Consider the following 12,361-nt stretch of genomic DNA (forward strand, 5'->3'; position numbering starts at 1 on the left):
TTCAGTATCACTTTCCCTTGCAGCCTTCAGTGCTGGGCTCTCAGATTGCTTGTTAACCCATAAAGGAATAGTTCAGTGTAAAATAAAACTGGGTAAACTGAGACAATGTGCGGAAAAAAAAAAAATTCTGATATAGTCAGTTTGGCAAAAATGTAATCTATAATGGCTGGAGTGGGCAGATGTCGAACATAATAGCCAGAACACTACCTTCCTGCTTTCAACTCTCTAAACTCTTAGTCAGTGAGAGAATGCAAAGTCTCGCGTTTTTATGCGTATTTTGGCTACATGTGCCTTCAACCGGGCTTATACCATTCATTCGGGTGCAGGCACAGGTAGGAGGCGGTATTTTCGGCAAGCGTTTTTCAGCCTGCAGAAAATATATGCCACACACCTGGTCTGACATTAGCCTAATGTCCCATATGGCCTCGCTCAAGTCACTGATAAGTTATTGACATTTAACAAGTTAGAGAGTTGCAGAGAGAAAGTTTAGACTATTACATCAGACATCTGCTCACTCCAGCCCTTTATAGATTACATTTTTGGCTAACCAACTATATTGAATATTTTTTTTTTTATTTTACACAGCCTATCTAGTTACCTAGTTTCATTTTTTACACTGAGCAATTTCTTTAATGCCAAAAAAGTCCAAAACCCATACCTTAACTATAGGGCCTATGCACTGGTCTTTCCACAACTGCACCAAGGAAAAACACCAAAACGGTTGTGCACCGTGGAACCTTCACTAAAATGGCAAATTATCACAGCAGGGCCGGCTTGACCCCCTTTCCCTGGCTCTAGAACCACGTACACATTAAGTAGGGAACATATGTCCTTGCAGAGCAATGACCACCAGAGAGCCAAGGAAAGTAAGTCAAGCGCACAGAAATGGCAGCCAAGCCCCCTGGCCAGCCTTTTCAGTACAAATCCAAAGCAGGGTGCTATCCCCAGCGTGGTGTGGCTGGGGATAGCTGAGGGAAGGGGGGCTTGTACAGATGCCCTATGGTTAATGTACCGGTTTTACTCTCCGTTAAACACCAAAACTCCTCCCAGCTTTCCCAACAGTAACTATGAATAATGTTGCTTATGGCCCAGAGACAATTCTTACAACTCAGGTATCAAAGCAGAAATAGTAATTACTATAAAAATTTGTTTCCTCATCCAGCCGGTTCCCCACAATAAAGAACTAGATTTGTACAACTGTAACACAGTAAAGCTGCCACGGTCACACCTTAACCATTATGGCTTTTGGCCAGTAAATGCTGCACATTGGGGTAGGAGTACTGAACTAAACAACTTGCCAGAGAACTGCTGTGTGTGTGCCAATAGCATTAATACTTTTGAACAGAAATAGTGTAGCAGTAGAATAAAAACAATGGCATTTTTTCCTAAGACCTTTGTGTATGGACACAAACTATTTACTACATGCCAAAAAGTAAAGAGGAACAACTCATGACAGGATTTGCTAACCTGATTAACAGATTTCGGAGGGCTTTATGGAAGGCAGGGCAAAGCAGTCGGAAGGAGCTCCACACATGGGCCAATAAGCTGTCAACTCAGTTGGTAAGTACCACCTAAAAACTGATTTTTTTTTTTTTTTTTTGCACAATTAAAAGTGGGGGGAGCAGGATTTTGTGTTCCATTCCATAAGGAAATATATGGTGGCCGACACCTATTTTTTTGCACTTTGCACCCTGCCCTGGCATCAGTTATGGAAACCATCGTGTTGAGAGATTATTATAGGTTTCTTCAATAGGCAGCAAATAAAAAAATGAGCAAACTAAAAAAAGTATTTCAGGTCTGTTTAACCATACAAATCAGTATTCCATCTCCTGTAAGCTGCTAATTTAGGGAAACACTCGAGATCAGGGGATGTGCAACACAGAGATTCTCCTCATTTTAATAAACTACAACTTTTAGCTTCACACAGAGCAGGCTGGGAAATGTAGTTCAACTGCACAAAACTACCTACCTTTTTCCTCCTTAGTCTAATATTTACAAATAAATCCAACGAGAGCAGAATGCAGTAGAATAGTAAGTACAGAAGTTGGGCTTCCATGTTCTTTTATGGTGCTTGCAGTGCAGTTGTCAGCCGTTTCTATAGAGCTCTACTGCAGGTATGTTCCTACCCAACCCTACCCCCACCTGCCCCAGTCAGGGTGCCAAGTAGGAGGCTATATTGTTCTGGGGAAAGCTAATAATATAGTAACTGATGCCAACATTAGCCCGCCTCTCTTTATAGTTGTGCATTAAACAAAATCACAACAATGGAGGGAATGGTACATGCCTACAAACTCACAAAAGGGAGCAGTGTGACTAAGGCTCATTGGAATGAAATCACTTTTACATTGAGTTATAAGATGCTTTGTGCTTTAAGGAAATAATAAATGCTATATTAAACCTGAGCTGATTTCACTAGGGCTGTCCAGTTCTGATCAGGTAGCTCAGGTATGAAACCCAGGCAAAGCTTTTATAGCATAGCTTACCATCCTACTGGAACCCCAGTCTGCAGATACCCCATTCCAACCTGCCAAATGCCTGCCTGGCAGCACTGCCTTAGGCAACTGACACAGTCCAGGACAAGTTGCAAGGCTATTTATTACACAATTTTACAGGGCAAGCCCTGGTTTTTAATTGCATGTGGTTTATGCAGCACACAGTGCCAAAGTGTGGTATATTCTAGATCCTCCCAGAACCTAGATAAATGAGATATGGCCTAGCCAAGGGTCCGGAGTATTGATGTGCTGCACTAGTTGCCATTCTAGCTGTTTCCAGTAGGGTGTAAGGGTGTTTTAGTGCCTGTACATTCCTAGAGCTATATTTGTAATTATGATAGACCTAATAATGCACTGTATTAAACTCAGTTTATCTACTCTCATGTGTTAATCTATTGCGTAAATATCCACTCACCATCTCATGTCTATTAAACTGCCAGTTGTTTAGCTGAGCTTTTGATAGCACGTTTATCATGACTAAGAAAGTAACAGTAGGGGCAATAGCAATTAGTGCAATACTCAGACTTCAGTACAATTTTATTATATGTTGCATATATGATTATATGTTGAATATGGATATTCTGCAGCGCTGTACTTAAATAAGTTGGCATTAACATTTCCTGATGATATTAGGAAATTCACTGCATTATATACAGGCATAGGATTCGCTATCAGTAAACCCGTTATCCAGAAAGCTCCAAACTACAGGGAAGCCATCTTCCATAGACTACATTTTGATCAAATAATTCAAAATTTTAACAGTGATTTCCCTTCCCTCAGCAATAATCAAACAGTATTTTATTCTAACTAGGCTTCAGTTAACCCTTTTTGGAGGCAAATCATACCTATGGGGTGTAAGTCATGTTTAAAAGATTTTTTTTTTTTCTATAGACAAAAGGTATAGAGATCCAAATTATGGAAAAGGCCCCTCCAGGTCCAGAGCATTCTGGATAACAGGTTCCCTACTTGTATCTTTGCTAAGCTCTTAAAGTTTCCTTATTCCTAGACAAAAGCATTAATAAACATTGCTTACTGTAAGGTGTAAAAAGCGCAGCAAAATAAAAAAAAGTGGTTCCAGTATGAAGGGTTAACATATGTATGCACAATTCTAAGAAGGTCTGTGTATGTGCTACTTCAGTTGTTATGATTACCTTGACTATCCTGTCTCTGTCCAAGTTGTGTTTGTCCTTGATAATCTCAGCAAATGCCCAAGGCTAATAAACCAAAATAAGCTTCAGCAGCTACTCTAAATGCATTTCTGTTTTCTGCTAATAACTGCAAAACATATGTGCCCACCCCATGTTACGTAAGCATAATGGAATATCTTTATCTACATGTATATAATCTGTGGCAAAACCATCAATAAGCTGGATTTGTTAGGAGATTCACTACTTGTCTGTGTCTCTCTGTGCAAGTTCCCGGATCCGTATCACGTGACAGTGTACCAACAAGAGAGCCCGGGGTCCTAATAATCGGTAAAACCCTAACACAGTAATTTTGGGGGGCTTACAAATGAGAGCTGTCTTGTTGTTAAGTCAGTTGAACTATTCTCCATAGGCAAGATTGCCCATTGCCATTCTCCCCCCTATAGGACCTTACCTTATTGGGGATATCTTCTTTATTACTAGATGGTATTTTCTTTTTTTCCTTCAAGACTGACATGGGACCCGAATAGGGTGCAATCCTGCAAGAAAGAAACATAAAATACAAAGTGTTACACAACACTTCTTACAGTTATACTGGCAGATTGCTGTTTTTGATAAAAAGGTGTCATTATAACTTGTATACATTAGTAGTGCTTTTCGTACTTTTGGAGATGTAAACCTTCACCGCCCCCACAAGCCCAATAAATGTAATGCAAAAACATTTTGTGAAACTGAACCTCCAAATAATATGCTGCCATTACAGAACAAGTAACAATAATGTTGTAAAACAGTGATTTATAACCTATAGGTCAAGAACAAAAACTGTCTGCCTACTATTCCTTCTATCATTTTACATTTCTAGTAAGTACAATATTTGTATTTGAAAACACCTGCAGCTTTAGTGTTAGTGCCTCTGATGAAGCGCCACATGGTGCGAAACGCGTTAGGAGATTAGGATGCACCTGGTCATGTTTTGGTATAGTATGCTTTTGTTATGAGTTATGTTTTTTTGATTTGAGCCAATAAATGTTGTTGTTTTTATTCCACTGAAATCTTTGCTGTTTATGGTGAAAGGGGAACACAGGAGTCACAGTGATCAAAGTGGAACTGTCTGGGTGGGAGAGCAGTGTAAAGATAACTCTGGTAATAAATAAAAAGTGCAGCAAGACCAAGTTCCTTTAGGAAGCAAAGTGAGGCAGAAGCTTGGGAAAGCAAATGCAGCATAGTAAACTGAACCCCCAGTATTAGTGCCCCTAGTTCCATTCCTACAGAGGCATATATTGTGACCAAGTAGTTTGTGATAATTACTGGGTCTTATTTATCAACACTGGGCAAATGTGCCTGTGGTCAGTAAACCATAGCAATCAATCAGTAATTGGCTTTTTTAAGCCAGCTGCAGGTAGAACAATCAATGCAGCAATTTGATTGGTGGTTATGGGTTACTGGCCAAGTTTGCCAAGTGTTGATAAATGACCCCCAATTTATTGTAAGACAGTTAAAGGTATACGGTCATGATTTTTTTGGGGTACTTTTTATTTCTAAATGACACTGTTACACAGCAAATAATTCCCTCTGCCATTTAACCTTTTATTCTTGAACCAACAAATGTATTTGTAGCTGTAATATTGGTGTGTAGGCGTCATCTCAGTGCCTTGTGCCTGAGTCTGAGCTTTCAGCCAGCGCTACACATTAGAACTGCTTTCAGCTAACCTATTGTTTCTCCTACTCCCATGTAACTGGAGGAGTCCCAAGCCGGACTTGGATTTCTTACTATTGAGTGCTATTCTGATACCTACTGGGAGCTGCTATCTTGCTCCCTTCCCATTGTTCTGCTGATCGGCTGCTGGGGAAGTTTTTAAAATTAGGTACCTACTTTTTGTCACGGATAAACTTTTTGTTAGTAGATCTCCGATGCTTTCCATCTACGAATTCAAACAAAATTATACATGAGTATTAAAAGAACAGGTTCCCTACGTGCTTCCACTATCACATTCAGTGTGTGGCAATTTTGTACAAAATTCTCCTAAAAATAAACAAGGACAGCGGATAGGGTTCTATTTATAAACCAGCAAAGGGAAGCTTCTGATTGGAGCAGAAACTGTGTATTTATAGAGAAAAGAAAAACTTTCACCAAAATAAATAGGAAAGTAAAAAGGTTACAGGAAACCAGTTATTTATATAGCACATCAGAGGCTATATAAACAGTAGGAAAGTTTATTTTTTTCTCTAATTTTTTCCCCAAACGTTTCATGTTATAAAGGATGTTGAAATTATTTATAAATAGAAGAAATACAGTCAATGTCTGAACAAGTAAAAATGCACTGCAGATGCAATTCCCTGGGCTAATCACATGTTTAACCAGAATACCCTAAAGGTGGCCATACACAGTAAGATCCCCTTGCTTGGTGAGGTCGCCAAGTGAGCGGATCTCCTCCCAATATCCCCACTAAATTAGAACAGCGGGTGTAGGCTCCGTCAGTTTGAGGACCACATCAACGAGCCGATGTGGTCCTCAGTTAAGACGGAAAAATCAAACCTGGCCGATCAAGATCTGGGCGATTTCAGGCCAGATGCCCGTTGGGCAGGCCCGTTGTTCGTGCCCATACATGGGCAGATAAGCCGAATTCTTGCGCCTGGCCGAACCAAATCCAAATCCTAAAAATCACGTGACTTTATGTCATATAAACACAAAGTTGAATATGTAACTGTAACCCTATTTTAGCTACTATGGTACTTTTAACACGCAACCACCTGTGTGTGGCGCTACAGGAGCCCTGAGCCCCCGCTTATTTATGGGGAACCGGTATGATATAAATGAATGGCGTAAACTCTATGGGGTCCTCCTTGGACCAGGACTCCCAGCAACTCCAGGTACCTTGCCCCTCCCTTGGGGGAGCTGCTTAACAGGCAGTTGAGGATCCTCAGTATATGAACAGCCAAGACACCGGTTAAAATGGTGAACCAGATGAACTTGTTTTATTGTTGATGCAGGCAGAACATTCAGAGGATGTCACACAGACGGCTCAAGTCACACTCTCTCTTTGGGCTACCCCCGGTACTCCCGTCGGATGATCCCACCTAGGAACTCACCCAGGTCCACGCGTAGAGCCCCTTCGCTGGGAATACTCTCAGGTGCTGACTTGGCTCCTCTTACTACACACTACAGGTCCTGAACTCCAGCCATGAATGCTGGGGGGGCCTTAACCCCTCTCTCTCCTGTTGGGGTTATCTCTGCCCGTTCTCTCTAGCCTGTACCTATTACAGTACCTCCCGTACTAGAGCACTAGCCTCCTTACAGAGGCAGTCCCAGGACTAAGACCTAACAGAACATGTCTGCGTGCCCTTTTATACTTTTAGCACAGCACCATCTAGTGGTTGTTGTTAACTTGCAGGGAAACTCCCTTTTAGCACATAAACACACAGGACCACCTTTAGGTGTCCAAATCTCATAAGGCCACCCTCATGGTGCCTGTCTAAAAGGGGAACTCATCCTAAAGGGGCCCGATTCTTTGGGGTCCCTACATAACCTTTCCGCAACCTAATAATCAGCATATGCTAATGAAGGTTTGATCCTTCTCAGGCTTTTTTTTTTTTTAATATTCTGCAGAAAGTAAACTTCAATGCTGTTATATGAACACACTCAACTGACCCTTTGAATCAGGAAATATACTGTTAATGTGTTATTGTTTAATATCTCTTTTACTAAATAAAACTCCTTGAGTGTAAAACTACAGAAGGGAAAACAGAACTAGAATAGAATGTTGGAGGAATGTGCACATGTGTACAGTAAAAGGCCAGGTTTACCTTTCATCTCCTCTATTTTTCTCTTGATCTTTGTTTGTTGCTGAATTAAGTCTCTGATGCCTTCAGGGCTGTCCTTGCAAAGCAGCTGAGCCTTCTCGTTGGAAGCAAGCGCTCGCTCTCGCTCTCCCATAAGAAACAGGGCTTCACAGAAACGGTAGTGACCCTAAAAAGAAAGACTTGTGTTTATCTATAACCAAACGTACAAAAAAAACCACAATGCGATTTTCAGCAATCCAAGCTCGCTAAGATTATCTAGAGCAGGTAAGGTGCAACTGAAAGGGTCACTGTTTTTTATATTGTACTAGAGGCATTCAGCTAATTACACAAAATATTTGCTTATAAGAACATCTAGTTTATCTAGGATATTTAAACCTTTGAAGCAAAGGTGTATTTTTTTGCTCTGTACATATTCATTAGCCCACATACACAGAAAATATAAAAGGATGACCATGCTAAAAAACAGTAGAAAAATTGAGTAAAATGTAAGGAGGGAGGGGGAAAGTGAGGAGTGCAGAAGAGCTGAATGGAACAGGCGGAGCAGGCAATATATGACTGACAGCTGGGATTTTTAAATGCCTTTATAATGGTTATGGATATACTACTAAAAAAAGGAATTTGGATTTTATGTTTAATTTGAACAGGACTTTTATTATATAGCTGGCACCCCTAACAGGGGCACCAGCCTGGGGTAAAAAATAAGCGATTAAAGTCACTTGGGGGTGCCTAACATTTTGGCACCCCCAAGTGACTTGGCCTTTCCTTCTCCTTTAAAGCAGAAGGAAAGTTACAATCACTATGGGCCAGCTGTATAATAAAAGTCCTGTTCAAATGAAACATAAAGTCCAAATTCCTTTTTTCAGTAGTATATCCATAACCATTATAAAGGCATTTAAAAATCCCAGCTGTCAATCATATATTGCCTGCCCCACTTCTATGGATTAGGCAAAGAGGAGGGGCAGAGAATTAGTTTCACTTTCCATTCAGCTCTTCTGCACTCCTCACTTTCCCCCTCCCTCCCCCCATCTAATTGTGTAACCAGTTCATGGGTATCAGGTCCCACATTCTGGCACATAAACAAGATTTTGGCAGAATGCAAAGCTTTCCTTACTAACAAAATGGTGCCTGCCTGCTTGCTGTAGTTGTGTAATTCAAAGACTGAAGGAAACAAGAATTAAATAATTTATATGGCATAAGTGAAGTTTATTATGATTGAGTAACCTTATAGGAAAGAATTTGGAATTATTCTCATGCATGCTCTCATTATATCCCCACTAGACTACTGTAACCCATCATCCTCCTATTTGTGTCTGTAAGTTACCCTCCCATTTAGATTGTAAGTTCCAGGGGGCAAGGAACTCTATCCTCTTATCCAACTAGCACTGGGCATGTTTGTGTTACTACATATAACAGGCATTCAGAAAAAATGTAAATAAATCAAACACATGAATAGTTTAGACAGGTAAAGCAAAAAAATTATTATATATTATATATATATATATATATATATAAATACATATACAAATATATATATAAATATATATATACGCATCCTGTATGGCAGTTGACATTCATATGAACAGAAACACATACACAAAAAGTAAAAAGGGTTTGGGTGCATTATATTCTATAAACTCTATGCCAGTATAGTTTAATAAACTATGTTATGTATAACTATAAATGGGATATAATTTCCTGTAAAAACTGCCAATGATACACATTATGATCTCTAATTTCAATGGGAGAAAATTGTGTTACGCAGCTTTTTATTGGTCACCAAATATAAGTATACTTTTTTTTAAAAAAACATTCTCATTTAAATGAAAAGGCACACACCGCAGAGAGAAAACAAGAAAGGTGGAGGGACATTACCTTCCTTATAATATACTTACCAATACGTGCCCAGATCTGTCACTAATACAGAAATCCACTTTCAGCAATATCACTTTCTAAAATGGCTTTACAATAGGGATGTATTAGAGTGTTCCACTCATCCTTCTACCACAGAATCAAGCAGACAGAACACAACCGAGGCATAATAAGTCCCCCACTTCCTGGTTGTTAGCAGTGACAGAAATACATATAGAGAAATACAGCCGGGCTGCCTTGCGTCGTTTCTTTCAGGAGCGGGAACTTGGCTGTGTAACACCGGTGCTTTGTTTTTTCCCTCCAAACTTACAGCTTGGAATGGGGATTGTGAAATGAAACTTGGATCTGTGCCAGTAACCCACACACACACACGGAGCAGAGACCTTTGCTTCAGAATCATCACAAGCCATTTCCCTGCAAAGTACTGCCCACATGTAATTCTGTACCACAGCTTTTCTCACTTTACTGCTTCAACCCTCAGTTATGGATCTACATTCGGTCAGGGTTACACATGAAAACACAGCTAAATCAGCCATTCAGACACATACAGGTATGGGACCTGTTATCCAGAATGCTCCTGGGGTTTTCCAGATAAGGGATCTTTCCGTAATTCGGATCTCCATAACGTAAGTCTGCTAAAAATCATTTAAATATTGAATAAACCCAATAGAACTGTTCTGCCTCCAATAAGGGGTAATTATATCTTAGTTGGGATCAAGTACAGGTACTATTTTATTATTACAGAGAAAAGGGAATCATTTAACCATTAAATAAACCCAATAGGACTGTTCTTCCCCCAATAAGGGGTAATTATATCTTAGTTGGGATCAAGTACAGGTACTGTTTTATTATTACAGAGAAAAGGGAATCATTTAACCATTAAATAACCCCAATAGGACTGTTCTGCCCCCAATAAGGGGTAATTATATCTTAGTTGGGATCAAGTACAGGTACTGTTTTATTATTACAGAGAAAAGGGAATCATTTAAACATGAAATGTGGCCTGAGTATTGGGCAATGTGGGGTTTGGGCGGGTCACTGACTGACCTGGGCATTACTAGAAGCACTGTTCTGAAGTGTCACCAATGAGGAGCTGGCAGTGTTTCATTAAACTGGATAAAATCATAAGAATTGAAAAGGGGAAAGAAAAGGAGGGCAAAATAAAAGGGATAAAACAATGAAGTGGCAGAAAACGGAGAGAAAATGGAAAGTGGAATAAGTACAGTGCGAATATATATAGATATACACAGCGTATATATATATGATTTGGACAGAGGTCTCAATTATAGGTCTCATTTAGCCATACTTGTTAGTTTTTGTGGCTAAAAGTTTTGCTGAGTCACTTATCTCCAAGAAGACTACCAGCTCGGGGAACGTATCAGCCATCAACATCTCCTCACGTGTTGTCGAGAACATGTAATGAAATCTTGTCTGGAGCATATTATCACCACAGACCATACAAACCCAACATTTGTCAAAGGAAATTAACTGATACGGGCAAGAACACTGGACAAGGATTGGTTAACATACTGGACTTGTGGTGGGGGGGGGATATATAAATAAGCCAGAAATTATCCAAGTTTGGGATACTTATGTACATACTGTTGTACATCTGTTCCCCGCCGGTGTATTAAAGCCTGTCTTTTAAAGAATTCAGAGTCCTGGCGGCATTTCAAAGGAGAGGATTTTCTTCCCCAGTAAGTTGCCTTACAATATATTTGTGCATAAAACTTTATCAATGAAAAAAAGCACCAAAGTGCTAGCAAAACCTGGGGTTTTCTGGATAAGGGGCATTTCTGTAATTTTGATAACTTGTGTCTACTAAAACATAATTTAAACATTAAATTAAGCCAATAGGATTGTTCTGCCACCAATAAGAATTATATCTTATTTGGGATCAAGTACAAGGTACTGTTTTATTATTACAGAGAAAACAGTATCATTTAACCATTAAATAAACCCAATAGGATTGTTCTGCCCCCAATAAGGGGTAATTATATCTTAGTTGGGATCAAGTACAGGTACTGTTTTATTATTACAGAGAAAAGGGAATCATTTAACCATTAAATAAACCCAATAGGGCTGTTCTGCCCCAATAAGGGGTAATTATATCTTAGTTGGGATCAAGTACATGTACTGTTTTATTATTACAGAGAAAAGGGAATCATTTAACCATGAAATAAACCCAATAAGGCTGTTCTGCCCCCAATAAGGGGTAATTATATCTTAGTTGGGATCAAGTACATGTACTGTTTTATTATTACAGAGAAAAGGGAATCATTTAACCATTAAATAAACCCAATAGGGCTGTTCTGCCCCCAATAAGGGGTAATTATATCTTAGTTGGGATCAAGTACAGGTACTGTTTTATTATTACAGAGAAAAGTGAATCATTTAAACATGAAATAAACCCAATAGGGCTGTTCTGCCCCCAATAAGGGGTAAGTATATCTTAGCTGGGATCAAGTACGAGGTACTGTTTTATTATAACAGGGAAAAAGCTAAAAAGTACCAAATTTTGAATTATTTGATTCAAATGGAGTCTATGCAAGATTGTTTTGCCGTAATTCAGATAATGGAAGCCATACTTGTATAAATGACCGTATGCTAGTGGCTCATTAAGGGTAGGGCAAGCAAACAGAAACCATAACCACTGGGCAGAACATTTTAACATCACTGCGGTCAAGTTATTTTGCACCCTGCTTACGCACCTTTGGCCATTTATGCTTGAGAACTGTAGCCTTCTTGCCATCAGACAGAGCATTCCTATTAAAATAAAAAAAAATGTTACTCTGCAAAACAACCTGTTTAATAAATTGCTTTAACTTGCTTCCCGCCGTCCCCAAACCTTTATCAAAAGCCTCCCTGATACTGACATTATTATGAGTGCTGTGCCCGGCTTTACTGAAGGCACTAATGTGCAACTCATACCATATAGCCATACTACAATTCCCAGCATCCTCAGTGTGAAATGACCCTGAATTTGGAATACGGCAGAGCTAAAAGTTGACCCTATATTGTAAATTATTTTTCAGACTCTCCTCAAACAGCAGA

General features: G+C 39.5%; 1 protein-coding gene across 2 annotated transcripts in view; it reads right to left on the bottom strand.

Annotated features, from left to right (window-relative positions):
• ttc3 (tetratricopeptide repeat domain 3) overlaps nucleotides 1–12,361 on the bottom strand; it is a 56,896-nt gene that overhangs the window by 33,511 nt on the left and 11,024 nt on the right. For both annotated transcript variants that reach the window (XM_031896550.1, XM_004912114.4), the window contains exons 11-14: nucleotides 12,019–12,073; nucleotides 7,442–7,604; nucleotides 5,511–5,559; nucleotides 4,092–4,176 (exon numbers count right to left, since the gene is read on the bottom strand). In XM_031896550.1, the coding sequence (XP_031752410.1) occupies nucleotides 4,092–4,176; nucleotides 5,511–5,559; nucleotides 7,442–7,604; nucleotides 12,019–12,073 (352 nt within the window). The remainder of the gene's footprint in view (nucleotides 1–4,091; nucleotides 4,177–5,510; nucleotides 5,560–7,441; nucleotides 7,605–12,018; nucleotides 12,074–12,361) is intronic.

This window comes from Xenopus tropicalis, chromosome 2, assembly GCF_000004195.4.
Source record: "Xenopus tropicalis strain Nigerian chromosome 2, UCB_Xtro_10.0, whole genome shotgun sequence".
In the NCBI taxonomy this organism is placed as follows: Eukaryota; Metazoa; Chordata; class Amphibia; order Anura; family Pipidae; genus Xenopus; species Xenopus tropicalis.